Below are 19,610 nucleotides of genomic sequence, written 5' to 3' on the forward strand. Positions count from 1 at the left end.
CCTGGACTAGACGGAAAGCCCCCTGGTGAGGGCAAAGTCTGCCCTCTATTCCAGTCAAGACTGGTGAGCTGATGAGGAAGAGAACCCTAAATGCACTCTGGGTCCCCCTAAACCTTCACGGCAGAGCTGTGTCACCAGCAGGAAAGTTCTAGTCAGGCGCACATGGACTCAAATGTACTTAAAAACACACATTCCAAAGTCAAACCTAAATGTTTAGAAATTATCCACAGTAGCCAAGCTGTGCAAATGACCGACATGTCCATCAAGAGATGAAGGGATAAACACAGTGTGGTTTATCTATACAGTGGAATGTTCAGTTCAGTTCAGTTGCTCAGTCGTGTCCAACTCTTTGAGACCCCATGAATCACAGCACGCCAGGCCTCCCTGTCCATCACCAACTCCCGGAGTTCACTCAAACATGTCCATCGAGTCGGCGATGCCATCCAGCCATCTCATTCTCTGTCATCCCCTTCTCCTCCTGCCCCCAATCCCTCCCAGCATCAGAGTCTTTTCCAGTGAGTCAACTCTTTGCATGAGGTGGCCAGAGTATTGGAGTTTCAGCTTTAGCATCAGTCCTTCCAATGAACACCCAGGATTGATCTCCTTTAGAATGTACTGGTTAGATCTCCCTGCAGTCCAAGGGACTCTCAAGAGTCTTCTCCAGCACCACAGTTCAAAAGCATCAATTCTTCGGTGCTCAGCTTTCTTCACAGTCCAACTTTCACATCCATACTTGACCACTGGAAAAACCATAGCCTTGACTAGACAGACCTTTGTTGGCAAAGTAATGTCTCTGCTTTTTAATAAACTATCTAGGTTGGTCATAACTTTCCTGGAAGAAGCACAAGCTGGAATCAAGACTGCCGGGAGAAATATCAATAACCTCAGATATGCAGATGACCCCACCCTTATGGCAGAAAGTGAAGAGGAACTAAAAAGCCTCTTGATGAAAGTGAAAGAGGAGAGTGAAAAAGTTGGCTTGAAGCTCAACATTCAGAAAACTAAGATCATGGCATCTGGTCCTGTCACTTCATGGGAAACAGATGGGGAAACAGTGGGAACAGTGGAATATTATTCAGCCTTAAAAAGGAAGCAGTCCTGCTATCTGTGACAGCATGGATGAACCTTGAGGGCATTATGCTAAATGAGCTAAGCCAGCCACAGAAAGGCAAATACTGCAGGACTCTATTTACTATGTTACTCAGTTATAAGAATGAAATCATACCATGTGCAGCAACATGAATGGACCTAGAGATGATCATACTAAGTGAAGTCAGAGAAAGACAAACACCATATAATATCACTTGAGTGTGGAATTGAAAACAAATGATATAAATGAACTTACTTTCAAAACAGACTCACAGACAGAAAACAATGTTTTGGTTACCAAAGGAGAAAGAGGTGGGAGGGATAAATTAAGAGTTTGGGGTTAGTGGATCCAAACTACTATATATAAAGTAAGTTAACAAGATCCTACTACATAGCACAGGGAACTATATTCAGTATCTTGTAATAACCTATAATGGAAAAGAATCTGAAAATAATGTATATACATATTTATAACTGAATCACTTTGTTGTACACCAGAAACTATCACCACGGTGTAAACTGACTATGCTTCAATTAAAACAAATTTGTCTCTGAAGTCAAAACCCAATTTTTGAGTGCTTTCAGACGTACTAGGGACTTCGAGTTGGACACGACTGAAGTGACTTAGCAGCAGCAGCAGGGACTTCCCTGGCAGTCCAGTGGTTCAATGCAGGGGATGCTGTCAATGCAGGGGACACAGTTCAATCCCTGGTCAGGGAACTAAGATCCCACATGCCACATAGCACCACCAAGGGATAAAAAACTAAACAAAAACAACAAAATCACATTTAATAAACCTGATAAATACTTAATTATCAGTCACTGTTCCATTGTTGCTGTTCAGTCACTAAGTCATGTCTAACTTTTCACGCCCCATGGACTGCAGCACACTAGGCTTCCCTATCCTTTACTGTCTCCTGGAGTTTGCTCAGACTCATGTCCATTGAGTTGGTGGTGATACTATCTAACCATCCCCTCCTCTGCCGCCCTCTTCCATTCGCTCGGATAATTTTAAAGTAATGACCGTGTTTAGTGTTCACACTGTCTGTGCGTTGCGGGGGTGCTTCCTGAGGATGCTCCTCCCAGACCCTCCATCACCAGAAGCAGGGCTGCCCTGGGCCCACTGATGGCTCTGGGACCCACCGGGGCTTTACCTTGAGGCCACACTTCACAGGGTCGCTCCCAAGACAGGAGGGGGGTGGGTCAAGGCAGGCCTGCTCCCTGGGACTCCAAGGCACAGGCTTTGGTGCAGAGACCCCTGTGGCTTTGCTGACCCTTCTTAGATAACATGGCATCTGGGACCTTCCCCAGCTCCTAGATGCTGCCTGACAGACAACCGCCTCATGGGGAATCCAGACTGGGCATCTCAGAAAACTGGGGCTAAGACATTCTGCTTAATCACCGACTCACCCTTCAAGGAGGACCCCACCACCCTCCCCACTTTATGGAGGAAGAGTTGGGGGCATGGAGCCCCGGGGTTGGTGGGGACAGCGAGGAGGCTGTCCTGAGGCCGAACTTGGCCTTCTCTGTCAGGGTTAATGTGATTATTTTTCACAGGCCGTGATGACAGGAAATACACTTTCAGAGGTTTAAAAATAGATCCACAGTCATTTTTCCAGAACACGGGACATTCTGACGACGAAATTAGGTGACAGCTTTCAGATTAGACCTTTCAGAGGAGAGTGCTTGGAAAACACATTCTTCTAATCGAGCCATCCTCTGACCTGCAGTGACCAGTTCCCCGCAGTCATTTTCTTCTAAAGGAAAATGGTCCTCAGGGGCTGCATAGGGCAATACGAGGGACAAGCGTCCTGAGTCCTGCAAAGTTTCCTTCCCTTGGTCACAGCTGGAAAGTCTTATTGATCGGCTGGCTGTCAGTGGTGCAGAAGTGAGCGGCCAATTAAGGATGAGCCAAGGCAGGAGAGGCCCTTCCACCAAGTGTGACCCTCTCCATACCCCTACCCGCCAACACCCAACCCTAGCACCATCCCACCCCAGATCTCACACCTCACAACTCACCCCATCACCTCACACCCCACACCATAACCTCACACCTCACACCATCACCTCATGCCTGATCACCTCACATCTCACACCATCACCTCACACCTCACCCCATCACCTCACATCCATCACCCCACACCCATCAACTCACACCCCATCACCTCATACTCGTCACCTCACACCCAATCACCTCACACCCAATCACCTCACACCTCACCCCATCACCTCACACCCCATCATCTCACACCCCATCACCTCACACCTCACACCCCATCACCTCACACCTCACCCCATCATCTCACACCCCATCACCTCACACCTCACACCCCATCACCTCACATCTCACACCATCACCTCACACCTCATCACCTCACACCTCACTGAATCACCTCATACCTCACACCTCATCACACCCCATCACCTCACACCTCATCACCTCACACCTCACCCCATCACCTCACACCTCACACCATCACCTCACACCTCATCACCTCACACCTCACTGAATCGTCTCATACCTCACACCTCATCACACCCCATCACCTCACACCCCATCACCTCACCCCTCACACCATCACCTCATCACCTCACACCTCACGGAATCATCTCATACCTCACACCTAATCACATCCCATCCCATCACCTCACACCTCACACCCCATCACCTCACTGAATCACCTCATACCTCACACCATCGCCTCACACCTCACCCCACCCGACCCCTCACACCCCTCCGGCCAGCAAAGCAGGCGGGGAGAGATGGGGCCTGTCCTTCAAGTCAGCACAGCCCCAGAACTGCCTCTGCAAGGCCCCCTGGGCAGAGGGGCTCCCTCAGGGAGGGGCGCCCGCTCTCCGGCGCCTCCCTCCGAGCCCCGCCCTCCCGCTCCGGTCCGTCCCCTCCCCGCCCCGGCTCCCGCTCGTTTGCTGGAGGCGGAGCATCACACCCCGACCCGGGCGTCGGCACCTAGTCCTCCCCGTGGGGAGCCGAGGAGGGCCCCAGGGCCGGGAGTGTGGACTCGAGAGCCCAGAGGCCGTGGCCCCGGGCCTGGCTGACTGTCCCGCTGGGCAGAGGGCGGTGGGCCTGAGAGGGCGCAGTTCCTGGGCTGGAGGCCCTGCGGCCGGCTGGGGGCTGTGGGGACCCTGGAGGAGCGGGCTGGGCTCTGGGGACATCTGGGAGGGACGGCGCAGGGCACGCCCTTTGGGTTTCCAGAACCTTCTAGAAGCCCGGCAGTAAGCCGGAGCCTGGGAAGCACGTGCTGCCGAAGCCCGAGGGGAGCAGAGGAAACGGCCGCTGAAAGCCTGGGGGACAGAAGGGACCTGGGGGCTGGCGAGCCATCTCTGGGGAGGGGCCACCGTGAACACTTAGCGGCCCCGGCCCCATCTGGGGTGGAGTCCCAGCTCACTGCGGTCCAGAGAGTGTGTGGGGGGCGGGCGGGGGTCACCAAGATGCGGGGCCTCGCCATTACCCTCCCCCATGGAGGTCCCTGCAAGGGCCCCTCCTGTCAGAGAAAGTCCGGAGGGGCTGGAGTGTCAGGCCCCTCCACTCCCGCTGGTCCACATCCAGAAAGAAGGACGCCGCCTGGATTCAAGGACGTCCTTTAATCACGAATACTTCTCCACAGTCTGGCCACAGGCAGGAAGTGAGTGCGGTGGGGGTTATTGGGAGACTGCTCAGACCGCCCCAGTAAGACCGACAGCTGCACCCGCTCCCTCTCGGCCCCTGGGCTGCCTTCCCAGGCCAACGCCTGTGCTTGACCACTCTGGCTGGCATCCCGGGGTGAGCTCTTCTCGGTAGAAGAGGGGATTGGGGGGTCTGCTCTGCCACTGGGGCTCCAGAAGCCTTGGTCAAGGCTGGGCCTCCGTGCCCACACTCCCACCTGCTCTGCAGCTTCTGTGAGCGGGCAGCCCTCCCCCCGTGGCCTACACGATGCCCTCTGGGCGCTTGCTCCTCCAGACCACCAGGAGCGTCACGAGCAGGGTCACCAGGATGGGGACCACAATGAAGGGGCAGAGGACGCTGCTGGGTGGGTCCTGCAAGGCCCTGCCCGAGACGGGGCAGTTTCTGAAGTAGCTCTGGTGGACGACGAGGAAGAATTTGTCCACCTCCGCGTTTGGCCAGAAGCAGTCCAGTTTTTGCACCACGTGTCTGGTGCAGTTGGAGAGCTCCTTGTAGCTCCTGTAGGTGGAAAAGCAGGTCGTCAGGCCCTGGTAGGCAGAGGACCCAGGGGGGACTTGAGCTGGGGGCTCTCCAACCCACTCCCCACTGTGGCGAGCTCCGCCGAAACCCAGGTCCCGAGGTGGTGACTCTGGTTCTAGAGACAAAGGTCCTGGAAGGTTCCTGAGTGCTGTTGGGGGGAAGCATGTGGCCAGACCCCAGGAGGCAAGCTGGAGCTAAGGGATTCTAGGAGCTACGATGTCACACCAAGGGCAGACTAGAAGGTGGATCAGCCAAGCATCTTCAGAAGGTAGCCTGGAAAAACGAGCTTCAGCCCTTTGAGCCCCTTGCTGTCCCCATCACCCTGTGCAGACCACCCCAGCCTGGAAGCTCCTCCAGCAGTCCACAGGACTTGTCGTGAGGCTTCCCACGCTACGGTCACCCCAATCCCTCATCTTCCCACTCTCTGGAATTGTACCATAGCCCTGTCACCCTTCACTCTAGTAGGTTACGCATTCTTTTTGCTTATTGAGTGTAAACACCATAAGGACAGGGGTGTTGTCTGTTTGTTCACCTCTGTAATCCCAGTGCCTAGAAGTGTCCCTGGTAGATGCCAAGAACTAATACATTTTGTTCTAAATTATGCTAAAATATAAATAACATGAAATTTACCATTTCAACCCTTTTTAACTGTATAGTCCAGTGGCATTAAGTATAGTGGCACTGCTGTGCAACCATCACCACCATCCATCTCCAGAACTATTTCATTCCCAAACAGAAAATCTGTCCCCATTAAACACTCATGCCTGTGTCCCCTCTAGTCTCTGGCAACTCCTGCCTTCTACCTCTGTGCAATCTGATGACTCCAGGTAGTTCACATAAGTGGGCTCATACACTCTTTGTCCTTTTGTGATTGGCTTATTACACTGAACAGAATGTCCTTGAGGTTCATCCATGTTGTCACACATGACAGGGTTCCCTTCCTTTTTAAGGCTGAATAATATACTGCTTGTACATACTTCATTTTGTTTATCTGCTCATTGACGGACATTTGGGTTGCTTCTATGTTTTAACTGTTGTGACAAGTGCTGCTACTTTGAATATGGGAGTTCGTGTAGCATTTCATGTAGTTCAATTACCTATTCAAGTCTCTGCCTTCAATTCTTTCAGCTGCATATCCAGAAGCCAGGAATTGCTGGATCATATTATAAGTTTGTGTTTAATTTTTTGAGTCAATTTTTTTAAATAAATGAAGATTCAAAGTTGGGGAAATGAAAATGTAGTTTCCAGAAGGTATCACTTCTGCTTCTGTTTAGGGTGGAAAAAGCAAAACAGAGTGCTGATTCCTCTTGAACGACAACCAACAAAACTGAAGAAACTACAAAGTCACGGATGTTCTTGAGTCCATCAGAGAGCTGAGACTGCAATCAGCAATGTAACTTGAGTTTCAGGGAGGAGCAAGGCAGTGTGAGGAGGATGCAGCTGCTGTACCAGCTGCATAATAATGAGCTGCCCAGGGTTCAGGGTGGGCTAGGGGGTCAGTCTGGAATTCCTGGGGCCCCAAGTGCACTGGTGGTTCCGTGACTCTTTGCTTTTTCCCACGAGGCTCGAGGGTGAGCTCATGAGAAAGGTTAGGGGCAGGCACGAACACCTCACATTTCCCAAACCCTTCTCACATAAGCAGCAACACTGCCTTGGGCACCTGGAGGATGAGAAAAGCTGATCCCGATGAACAGATTCTTCTGCTTTGAACATGGGCGTGCATTTACCTATTCAAGTCTCTGTGGCTGCAGCTGAACAGGACTGAAGCCCTCTCAGACCCCTATCTCCAGGAAGCTAAGCCTTGAGCTGCTGAGAGAGGGATGGCACATCCATCAGCCCCAGGGCACAAGAAGACACACTGTGGCTGGGAGAAGGGTAGAAAAAACTCTTTTCCCTTGGGCGGACAGTAAGAAACCATTCTGGACCTAGGAACCTGCATGATACCACACCACTGGGGCAGGGACAGGAATCGCCCACCCAAGCCCCCACAGATACAGGGCAGAGTCTGGCTGCCACAGTGGGGAGATTGATGATATAGGGCTTTTCTGAACTGAGACTGGACCAGGACAAGGGATTGCCTCTTCCTCTCTACCAAAATAAATCTGGCATGGAATAACAAGAAACAGTACTCTGCCACAGGGAGGGGTAGAGAGACCTCCTCTGTGGCACAGGTGTGCAGGGTGGGACACAGTACACAGACAAAAATTCTCTAGCCCCATCCTAAGCACAAGGCAACGGGAACCCATTGCCAGAGGTCTTTGAAGTCTATCATGCTCTGAAGGAAACCATAGCAACAACAAATCCCAGACCCAGCTCAGCTCCCCACAAGATCAACTTAAATCCCATAATAACAGCCTGACACAAGAGGCTTAACAATTTCCAGATGTAAATACTATTTGTCTCAATCTTTTCTAAACATGCAAGTTCAGCATTCAATAAAACATTAGGACTTGCTGTCAAACGATAAAACAATCAACAGAATCTGACTCAGAGATGACCCAGATATGGTAACCATCATACAGGGACTTAAAAATATTAATATGGTAAAGGGTCTATTTGAAAAAGTAGACAATATGCACCAGCAGAGAATTTCAGCAGAGATGGAAATGTAAGAACGTCAAAGAGAAATGCTGGGGGAGGAAACCCCACAGTATCAGAGAGTCCATCTTGATGAGGTCATCATCAGACTTGGCATCTGAGGAAAGAACTAGTGAACTTGAAGATGGGTGAACAGAAATTACCCAAGCGGAAACAAAAACACAGAGCATCTAACAGTTGTGATAAACTAAGAGCAGTGTCAATGATGTCATCTCCAACTTGTAAATGGAGTTCCAAAAGGAGAAGGAATGGGGCAGAAGAAATATTTAAGAGACAATGGCTGAGAATTTTCCAAAAATAATGAGATGAAAAACCATAAACCCAAGAAGGCCAAAGCCACCCCCCACCCTCGAATGGAACAAAAAAGCAAAGCAACAGCAACAACAGCCACCTAGATATTACAGTCAAACTGCTGAAAACCAGTGGTGAAGAAAAAAATCCAAGAAAAGAACCCTGGAGTCATTCAGGAAAAAGAGACATCTACAGAGGGATGTATGACGTGCACCACAGCAGACCTCTTACTGGGACTGTGCAAGCCAGAAGACAACGGGTGGCGTTTCTCAAGTACTAGGTGGGGATGGGGGAGGGGTAGAGGGAAGGGCCACACGCCCCTGTCTGCCCAGAATCCTTTACTCAGCAAAAATATCTTTGAAATATGAGCTTTCAATAAAGACCTTTTCAGAAAAAAAGCTTATAGTCAGCAGACCTGTGGTGCAAGAAATGTTAAAGTTCTTCAGTCAAAAGAATATAACAGAAGGAACTTTGGACCCACACAAAGAAATGAAGAGTTCCTCCCAGTAAAATGAAGATTTACAAAATATGCTTTTCCTTATTTTAGGACAGGAAATGAGTACACAGAGCAGAAGCCATAAATCAACATTGAGGAGACACTCAGGCATGTATTGAAAAGCTGAAGGGAAAAGGTTGGGGTCCCTCCAGCACCCAAGCACCCCTCTACCACAGCTCCTATCATATGGTCTCTCGATCGCTCAGTTCAGTTCAGTTCAGTCGCTCAGTCGCTAGGTCACTGTTTTTTCTGCCCTGCTTGCCCTTTGGGCCATGACCCCAAATGCACACAAGGCCTCCCTCAGTCCACATGACCATCTAAATGGATGGAGTGGGCAGAAGAAGTGGAGGGTGTGCAGAAGCCATGCCCAAGGGGTGTGTGGTTTTTCTAAGAGAACAAGGACTCACGTTCCGAGTAGAAAATGGAAGTGGAAAAATCTACAGGAAGTCAGGACAGACTGGGTCTCATTGTGAAAAAATGAATTAGTACATGTCAGAAGCCTGGTACGAGGTAAGTGAAAGTGTGTCAGGTATCGTTAAAAACCAAAGACCAGCCTTTTGAGCTTGTGGTTGGCCAACTACAGGGATGCATGTTACAGACTCAGGTTTGAATGGTTGTCTTCTTCCCCACATCAGACCCATCAAATTGCCGGGTAGTTTTAGGTGAGGTGCAGACACAGTGACACAGTCAGTCCTAAATGTGGTCCCCTATGCTCTGCCTGAGGAATAGAGCTGGGATATCCCTTGAAGGAGGCATTGCCAGAATGGGAAGAACCTCTGACCCAGGAAACTGTGACACCAGGGCCCACAGACTGGGGTACATGTTGAGGCTGAGCCAGTGGGGGGCCATTCTGGGGCCAAGCACTTTCTCCTTGAAATATCCTTCCAGTCTGCAAAGCCAACCCCTCCACCCCCGTCTAAAAATATCCCTCACGCGGAGTCGGCTGCCCACTTCATCCTGTTTATTTATACAGAAGTGACAGCTGAAACTCTCAATAAATATTGTGAGCTCTGTCAGCAAGGATGTGATACAAGAATTCCCTCCAGAGTACAGACATTCTTCTGTTCAAAAGAACATTGTACCAACTGAAGGGGCCAAAATAATCATGAGGAAATATTCTTGCTTTAACCCTCTATTTTCAGTTCTCATGTAATGGAATCATTTTCCTTTTTTGGCCAAGACTTTCTATCTGGGCCCCCATGTGAACTTTACATGGAATGTTCCTGAACAGTGTGGTGGGAGTTTCCAGTATGTCTGGGTCCCACCAAGTCCAGGCTTCTGGCACTGCACTGGATGATTATTTACTTGCTGACAAGAAGGTGCCCGCTGCTGCCCACAGGGGACTTGTCTGCTCTGGGGACACCAACCAGCATCAGGACTGACTGGGCCCGATTGTGGAGCATCGGAGTATGGGCCCTGGTGCCCTGCAGAACTGGGTTCAAATCCAGCTCCACCTCTTATGCTGAGTGATCCTGGGGCCTCGTCTCTCCCATCCAAGCCTTATTGTTGTTGTTGCTAAGTCATATCTGACTCTTTGTGACCCCATGGACTGCAGCACGCCAGGCTTCCCTGTCCACCACCAACTCCCGGAGCTTGCTCAAACTCATGTCTATTGAGTTGGTGATGCCATCCAACCATCTCATCCTCTGTCATCCCCTTCTCCTCCTGACTTCAATCTTTCCCAGCATCAGGGTCTTTTCCAATGAGTCAGTTCTTCCCATCAGGTGGCCAAAGTATTGGAGCTTCAGCATCAGTCCTTCCAATGAATATTCAGGATTGATTTCCTTTAGGATTGAGTGGTTTCATCTCCTTGTAGTCCAAGGGACTCTCAAGAGTCTTCTCCAGCATTGGTCATGCAAGCCTGGGTCTCCTTATAGTCAATGAAGAGACAGGTCCTGAGCTGACAGGGTTATTGGGCAGATCAGGTTAAACAAGGCCAAGGACCTGCTGTACAGCAGGTGCCCAGTAAGTGGCAACTTCCAGACAACTGGTGTGTGGTCCCTGGAGGGTATATTTCTTGTTCTATAAACTCGAGTAAATGTTGAAAAGGCAGTGTGTGTCTAAGTCTTCAGAATATCTGAGGAGGAACCACTAGTTTGGTTCACTTTCTCTGGACCAGTATTGGATTCCATCTCCCCAGGACAGTTCACAGCCTGGTGGCTTCCAGCAGCTTTAAATACCTGCTGGTTGTAGGGGAGGTGGCACCACCTGGCAGTCTGGCAGCTGGGGCACGTGAAGGAGACTGGGGCCCATTTGAGGCCGGCCCGGGGAGACTATCTACATGCTAGACTGACATGCTGTTGTTCAGTCACCAAGTCCTGTCTGACTTTTTGAGCCCCCTGGACTGCAGCACACCAGCCTTCCCCGTCCTTCACTCTCCCAGAGTTTGCTCAGACTCGTGTCTATCGAGTTGGTGATGCCATCCAACCGTCTCATCCTCTGTTGTCCCCGTCTCCCCCTGCTCAGTCTTGCCCAGCATCAGGGTTTTATTCCCCAGACTGATGTGGGGGGTGGTTAGATAGATCGGGAGGTGTGTGGATGGGACCAAGACACAAAGAGGGACACTCATTCAGCTTTTGGCGGAATAGTCCTAGAAATACAAATGGCTAACAAGCATCTGGAAAAAAATTGTTGAACCTCACTTTTAAGGAAGAAAGAAGCAAACATCCAAACAGAATCCATTTTCGAAATGAGAATATGCAATGTTGGTGAAGGTACAGTGAAATGAAGCAGGTGTTTGTATCTTTACTAGTAGAAGATAAACTAGTGAAAGTTTCCTGAAAAGCTATTTGGCAATTGTGTCTGGAGAACTTCAAAGTCATGGATACCCTTTGAGTCAGGAATTCTATTTCTGGGAATTTTTCTAAATTAATAATATGAACTGTAGACCAAAGTCATGTAGGAAGATGTCCCCTACAGATTTTTAATTATGAAAAAGAGCAAACAATGGGGCAGTGACTAAAGTTGCTTACAAGAGCCTCTGCCATGTCGCTATGAAAATGATATTCAAGGAGAAAATCTTTATGCTAAAATGTTGACCAGAAGAAGCCGTTGAGACCAAATGATACAGATGGTGTGGTTTCAGCATAAAGTGGTCCATGTAGGAGGGGAAGACCCCAGAACGTTAAGAGGAGTTGTCACCCCTAGAGGGTGGTGGATTTTATTCTCCTATTTCTGCTTTTGGAGGGATTTTTTTCACGTTTTCTCTACAGGCACATATTATTTTTATAATTGTGTGTTTTAAAAGGCCTGTAGAAAGCCGACACTCAAGGCCCCTGCATTTGCAGCCATGGGGAGCACGTCTCCTTAGCCTTTGGTGCAGGGAACGCTCTGAACCCCAAGCAGTTGGGAGGACTGAGTGCAAGCCAGGAGCCCGGCAGGCAGAGGGCAGGGGGGACGGGCACCCTCAGCCCCGCTGCCCGGCGGGTGGCACCTTGCTGGGGGCGTGGCCGCCCCACGTCTGGCACTGCCCAGAGCTCAGGGGGGCTGCGGTGACCCCGGGCTCCTCCTCAGTCCTGCAGACCCCCGCCCAGCCCAGCAGGCCCGCAGCCTGCGGCCTTCCCTCCGTCCACCCGCCTAACCTCTGCCTGACTTGGGTGGGGTCAGTCCCGGCCTGGGGACCACCTTGGGGACGCCCCCTCTCCCACCCTCTGCTTCCAGTAGGGGTTCTGCCCCCGAGGCTGCTCCTGGGGTGGGGTGGGATGGCGCTCTGGGACCCCCTCCTTCCTCCGGTGGGGGGGTGCGGGAAGCTCTGCTCCGGGCTGTAGTGGGGGAGCCGGACCCCTCAGAGAGATAAGGCTGTGGCAATTCGGGGGCGCGGCCAGCCAGAGGGCCCTCGCCTCCTCTCGGGTTCCACATGGATGCTGCGGGGATGAAATGCCCAGTCTCCGAGGGGCGTCCGGACCTGGGGGCTGGGAGGGCCCCGAGAGCAGGACCCCCTTTGGCATCCATCCCCCCGCCGGCCCCCCACCCCAGGCGTCCAAGGACTCCGCGCTCCCTGGACCCTTCTTGCCGGAAGGACGAGGCCACCAGATGGCGCCCCCGCCTCGGGGACCGCCTCTCCTTGGTCCCTCGTGCCCTGACCGCTTCCCCAGAGACCCTTCCCTCGCGGTCAGCACCCCCACTCCCTGCCCCGTCTCTGCCTCGGGGCTCTCTGTCCCCTCGCTCCATCAGCGGCCCCCATCCGACCGCGCGGTCGCTGGCCCTGCCCGCCCGGTGAGGGTCCTCCGCGCTCTGCGGCGCTCCTTCACTCCTCTGCCGGGCCCTGCGGCCGCAACGTCCGACACCCCTGACATCCTCACCCGCATCTGAAGCCCTGGTCCTGGGCACAGCGGGCTGTCCATGCACCTGACTCCCGGGGTGCCCCCGGCCTAGCCCCATCTCTCATTCCTGGCAGGGAAGCCTTGCCCTCTCTGAGTTGCCTTGCTGCTGCTGCTGCTGCTAAGTCACTTCAGTCGTGTCCGACTCTGTGTGACCCCATAGATGGAAGCCCACCAGGCTCCCCCGTCCCTGGGATTCTCCAGGCAAGAACACTGGAGTGGGTTGCCATTTCCTTCTCCAATGTGTGAAAGTGAAAAGTGAAAGTGAAGTCGCTCAGTCGTGCGACCCCATGGACTGCAGCCTACCAGGCTGCTCCATCCATGGGATTTTCTAGGCAAGAGTACTGGAGTGGCTTGCCATTGCCTTCTCCCTGAGTTGCCTTGGATCCCCCCATTTCCAGGGGTTCCCTTCCCTCCTGCAGCCCCGCCACTGTGACCAGCTTTCATTCCTCTGCACTGATCATGGGCCGGGGCGTGGGCATCTCTGTGCCTCTTCTCCTCCCCCTACTCAGCTTAGCAGTTCAGTCAGTTCAGTCCCTCAGTCGTGTCCAACACTTTGCGACCCCATGGACTGCAACATGCCAGGTTTCCCTGTCCATCACCAACTCCCGGAGCTTGCTCAAACTCATGTTCGTGGCATCGGTAACGCCATCCAACCACCTCATCCTCCATCGTCCCCTTTTCCTCCTGCCTTCAATCTTTCCCAGCATCAGGGTCTTTTCCAGTGACTCAGTTCTTTGAATCAGATGGCCAGAGTATTGGAATTTCAGATTCAGCATCAGTCCTTCCAGTGAATATTCAGGACTGATTTCCTTTAGGATGAACTGGTTGGATCTCCTTGCTGTCCAAGGGCAGCCATCAACTCCCTCCTCCGCTTTCCTCTCTTCTGCAGCTCGGGCTCTGTCCACCATGGGCTCTTGGGGCCAGAGCCCTGGCCTCTGCGCTCTCCAGCCTCAGCCCACTGCCCACACCAGCTCGCACTTGCTTCATGCCTTCAATGCCTCCCCCCACCGTACCTGCGCTGCATCCAAAAGCTCTCATGCAGCCCCATCTCTCCACTCTCAGCTGTCCCCTCCCTTTCTCTCTGGCCACCCTGCCTGTCTGGCGTTCCTGCCTCAGGACCTTTGCTCATGCCGCACTTTCTACGTGGAAGACCGTTCACCCGGTCGTCACAAGGCTAGCATCTGCATGTCCCTCAGATGTCACCTCCTCAAACAGGCCTTTTCTCTGATGCTTCAACTCGTTAGGATCCCCAGCAAAGAAGGGTTTTCCTCTGCAGCTGTGTCCTCCTTCGTATCTGAACGTTTAACTAGGGATTGTTCGCTCACGGTTGGTCTCGGTGACCAGACTGCAAACACCACGAGGGCAGGGAGAGTGCAGGGAAGAACAAAGCCCCACCCATCCTGTTCACAGCAGTCACCTCAAAGGCAAGAGAAACAAAAGCAGAAGGAAGAGAAAGGGACAGATCTGCCTGGAGACACGAGAGGATGGCGGGCGATGGAGCACAATCCCGCGCAGAAGACGGTAACCCGGTAACTGGGAAGAGAGGGGCTTTCGCACGGAGAAGGGCGTTGTCACAGGTCCGCAGGGGCCAGACAGCCTAGTGCTGTAAGTAATCATGACAGACGCTTCTTATGGGGGGCTGTAATACACCTCTCCAGGTTCAGAGAATAGTAACTAGAATAAAAATGAAAAGTAAATTTAAACCTGATTTCAGCAACTATATGAGGAAGTTTTTATCCTGCAAAGAATCAACAAGCTTTTTAAAAGTCCCAGGATCCTATTTAGGCCGCAAAGGAAAACTTGATAAATTCTCAAAGTGGAGATTTTAAGTCTTTGACTACACTATCAGAAACTAGAAATTAGTAAGAAAAGGATAAAATAAAATAAAAAGAATGAACCCCTAGAAGTGAAAGATCACTCATATAATTTCAGGGCCAAATGGGATTTAAAAATTCAATTATAGGTTGTTAAGAAAAAATAATGGCAACATTGCATGTAAAAATCAATGAAATCAAGGCAAAACTGAATTTTGAAAAAAATCTGCAGTTGTAATTTATCTTATTACTAAAAATAAATGAAAATAAATGAACTAAGAATCCAAATCAAGACATTTAAATAAAGAAACACAAAACAGATCTCTCCAAAGGGCAAATAGTTTAAATGCATTACTAATTATTGAAAACTAGTATTTATTGATATTTTTAAAAAACATAAAAATGAATAAATAGATTCAGCAGTTGGTTCTTTAGAAAAATAGCTACAATGAAATGATCACATTTGTGGATAATCCAGAAAAAAAAGCAGAGAAAACACCAACATACAAAACCACAGTTAAAAGGTCAGAAAGAGTGTAAGAGACTAACATGTAAAACATGTACGTTAAGAACTGGAAAGTCTTTGAGGAATGGGAATGCTTTGGGGGAAATTATTAATGACGAGATCTTGACTAATAAAGTAGAAAATCTGAGAGGAAAAAAGAAAAAAGTGCTAAAGAATTACTTTCACAAAAGGTGCTAGACTCAGGCAGTTCTTTCAGATTCTTAAGGTCACAGAAAAAGATGTCAAGCTTCTCTTTCAAGTTCTTTGAAAAAGTTAACAAAACCCTGATCCCAAACCTCTTAAGATGGCCTGCCCACGTGCCTGGGAACAGGCAGGCTCATGCAACAGATGTTCACTTTCACTTATAAATAGACACAGATGTCCTTTTGCAAACACTAGCAGTTTTAAGCTAGCTGTATAGAATAAAATGGGTTTATTTCAGGAAGGCTTCAGTGCTATTACTATAAAATCATACTTCAATTTGTCAGAGGAGAGCAGCAATCGTTTTGATACATGTTGCAAAGGCGTTTGATAAAACTGAACATTCATTTCTGATTTTAAAAAAAGCCCAACTTTGTAAAGCACAAAGAAGTTCTTCTTAACGTGATTAAAAAAAAAAAATCTCTCAAACAAATAGCAAACATCACATTTGCTATTGAGGCATTTTCATCACAGTTAGGAACCCGTTTATGTTTTAGGTGGCCAGGTCTGCCTTCCCCTGGTGGTTTCCACCTTTGCTCCCACCCCGAAATAGTCACTGCAGGACCTTTCCAAAATTGGGAGGGGCTGACAGCTCACCAGGTCACTTCCTCTGGTGGCAGAAAGCCATGGGCTGGCCCTTCCTACGTCAGGCTCCAGGCTCGGAGCCAGTGTGCCGGGCCAGCTCATCTCTGCAAAGGGCCTCGGACCACAGACGGTGGGGAGGGTTGCATGGCCCTCAGGGGGATAACCAGGCCCACCTGGGGGACTGTTACCCGGCCCCACAGTGCCTGGAGGCTGCACACGACAGGGCATCTTTTGTTCTTCTTGATGCTGCAGGGAGCATGTCAGAAGTCCTGTTGATGGTTGGATTGAAAACATTGCACTTCAAACTCTGGAATCACCTGCAAACATGTGCTGGGCTGGTAGGGCCCGAGCCAGCAGTGTACCTGGGCTCACTTGGACCGCAAGGACTGGCTCTGGGGGTGGGGTAGGTGGATACCATACTGCGAAGCCCTCCCTAAACTAGGGAGATCGAGAGAGTCCACCCAGCTGGAAAAATCCACCGAGACCAAGTGATAGGAGTCTTCATGCATTTCTGCCGGCCGAGGGCTGACCCACAGGACACCTCGCCAGGAACGCTTTGCAGTCAGCATGACCACGGTGTGCCAGTGCACTCTTGCGGGAGTCTCCTAGGTTCCCTATACAGTGGGTCTCTGTCTGCTCTAGAACAGGGACTCCTGATGTCTGGGCAAACCTGTCTTCCCTGGGAGCACTGGGAACCACGAGCTACATGTCTGTCTAGGAATGACACAGGCTAGGAGGTGCCCCCTAATACTCCTGGGTCAATAAATAAACAAAACAATGCGACAGGCTTCATCAGTTCAGTTCAGTCACTCAGTCATGTCCGACTCTTTGCGACCCCATGAATCACAGCACGCCATGCCACCCTGTCCATCACTAACTCCCGGAGTTCACACAAACTCATGTCCATCGAGTTGGTGATGCCACCCAGCCATCTCATTCTCTGTCGTCCCCTTCTCCTCCCGCCCCCAATCCCTCCCAGCATCAGAGTCTTTTCCAGTGAGTCAACTCGTCGCATGAGGTGGCCAAAGTATTGGAGTTTCACCTTTAGCATCAGTCCTTCCAATGAACACCCAGGATTGATCGCCTTTAGAATGGACTGGTTGGATCTCCTTGCAGTCCAAGGGACTCTCAAGAGTCTTCTCCAGCACCACAGTTCAAAAGCATCAGTTCTTTGGCGATCAGCTTTCTTCACAGTCCAACTCACATCCATACATGACCACGGGAAAAACCATAGCCTTGACTAGACGGACCTTTTTTGGCAAAGTAATGTCTCTGCTTTTTAATATGCTGTCTAGGTTGGTCATAACTTTCCTTCCAAGGAGTAAGCGTCTTTTAATTTCATGGCTACAATCAGCATCCACAGTGATTTTGGAGCCCCCAAAATAAAATCTGACACTGTTTCCACTGTTTCCCCATCTATTTCCCATGAAGTGATGGGACCAGATGCCATGATCTTAGTTATCTGAATGTTGGGCTTCAAGCCAACCTTTTCACTCTCCTCTTTCACTTTCATCAAGAGGCTTTTGAGTTCCTCTTCACTTTCTGCCATAAGGGTGGTGTCATCTGCATATCTGAGGTTATTGATATTTCTCCCAGCAATCTTGATTCCAGCTTGTGCTTCTTCCAGCCCAGCGTTCCTCATGATGTACTCTGCATATAAGTTAAATAAGCAGGATGACAATACACAACCTTGATGTACTCCTTTTCCTATTTGGAACCAGTCTGTTGTTCCATGTACAGTTCTGACTGTTGCTTCCTGACCTGCATACAGGTTTCTCAAGAGGCAGGTCAGGTGGTCTGGTATTCCCATCTCTTTCAGAATTTTCCACAGTTTATTGTGATCCACACGGTCAAAGGCTTTGGCATAGTCAATGAAGCAGAAATAGATGTCTTTCTGGAACTCTCTTGCTTTCTCCATGATCCAGCAGATGTTGGCAATTTGATCTCTGGTGCCTCTGCCTTTTCTAAAACCTGCTTGAACATCTGGAAGTTCACGGTTCACATATTGCTGAAGCCTGGCTTGGAGAATTTTGAGCATGACTTTACTAGCGTGTGAGATGAGTGCAATCGTGCGGTAGTTTGAGCATTCTTTGGCATTACCTTTCTTTGGGATTGGAATGAAAACTGACCTTTTCCAGTCCTGTGGCCACTGCTGAGTTTTCCAAATTTGCTGGCATATTGAGTGCAACACTTCCACATCATCATCTTTCAGGATTTGAAATACCAAGCCTGAATGGCAGAGGTCAGTTCCAGCTCCTATCTTCACAAGGCCAGCTCCCTGGCTAAACAGTACCTCCCAGACCACCAGCACTTGCTGAGCGAGGTGGACAAATGCCATTCTTCTCGAAAAATGAAAATGATATGAATAAAGGCAAGAAAAAAGAATCTTGGAAGGGGGGCTGTTCAAGGTAAGAAGAGGAAGAAAAGTAGAAACAGGCCGCTGTTTTCTCTGTCCCTTAGGAAGACACCCCCAGCCCATCTGGAGGTTCCATCACCTAGACAGCAGAGGAAGCCAGGTGGTCGGGGAGGCTGCGGGACCCCCACCCTCTTGTATGAGCCTTCTCGGGTCCCATTCTTGGGCCCCATTCTCACGGTCCCCTCCCACCCTGGGGACTCTGGCTTCAGCTCCTCTGTCTTTTGCTCTTTCAGTCTCTCTTCTCCTGGCCTGGAGCCAGCCTGACTGTCCCACCCCTGAGACATTCCACCAAGGCAAATGCCAGCAGTGTTTTGGGGTCCGTGGAGCTTCGGGGACGCTGCACAGAGGGGCGCCCCGCTCAGTACAGACAGGCGCTGAAGGATCGCCTCCCACCTGCCCGCCTAGGGTCTCTTGTCTTGCAGACACGGGGGAGGGGGGCTTCTGGGAATTTCTGAGCCTGTTTCCTGTCACGAGGTCTGGTTTCCAGAGGCCTCTCAGGACCCACTTAGAAACGACATGCTCGGTGACCCTCAGGCCGGATTTTGCTGCTCCTGTTCCGGAGGAAGTGGTTCTCCCAGTCCTGGTCCACAGCAGGGATGGGGGACCCCTTTGCCCGATGCCCCCAGCCCCCTCACCACCTGCCTGCAGACATTCCTGTCTCCAGCTCAGTCCTTTGGGGATACACCCCTAAGCATGACCTCCGGGCCCTGAGACCCTGCATCTCCCCCATCCCTGCTGGTGCTGCAGCCGCCCATGTGCTGTCTGCCTGCCCGGGGTGTGACCTCGGGTTCCCTGCTGTACCCTGGACCTGGTACGGGGCACACCGCTTGCCCCTGTGGAGGAGGCTGATGTGTCTGCGACTCCAGGAGACACTCAGAGCCCTTGTTCCCTGAGCCTGGGCTGGGAGGGAGGGGGTACTGGGGGGGTCACTGTCCCTTCCAGCCTGGGCTGTCCAGGACCCCAGTGTAGACAGATGAGCCCTGGGGACAGCTGGGGTCCCCACCTGGATGGGGGCTCTGCAGCAGGGAGTCCCAGGCCCCCGGTGCACACACCTCTCAGAAGCACAGGCCGCAGTCTCTGCACTCAGAGCTG

The 19,610-nt window shown here is 50.9% G+C and overlaps 1 protein-coding gene across 1 annotated transcript in view; it reads right to left on the reverse strand.

Annotated features, from left to right (window-relative positions):
* Nucleotides 1-4,677: 4,677 nt before the first annotated feature.
* The window catches only part of RAMP1 (receptor activity modifying protein 1), a 42,627-nt gene continuing 27,694 nt past the window's right edge, over nt 4,678-19,610 (reverse strand). The window contains exon 3 of the mRNA XM_055402867.2: nt 4,678-5,269. Coding sequence (XP_055258842.1) covers nt 5,014-5,269 — 256 coding nt within the window. The 3' untranslated portion in view covers nt 4,678-5,013. The remainder of the gene's footprint in view (nt 5,270-19,610) is intronic.

This window comes from Moschus berezovskii, chromosome 4 (genome assembly GCF_049115385.1).
Source record: "Moschus berezovskii isolate FMDL1 chromosome 4, NW_MosBer_1.0, whole genome shotgun sequence".
In the NCBI taxonomy this organism is placed as follows: Eukaryota; Metazoa; Chordata; class Mammalia; order Artiodactyla; family Moschidae; genus Moschus; species Moschus berezovskii.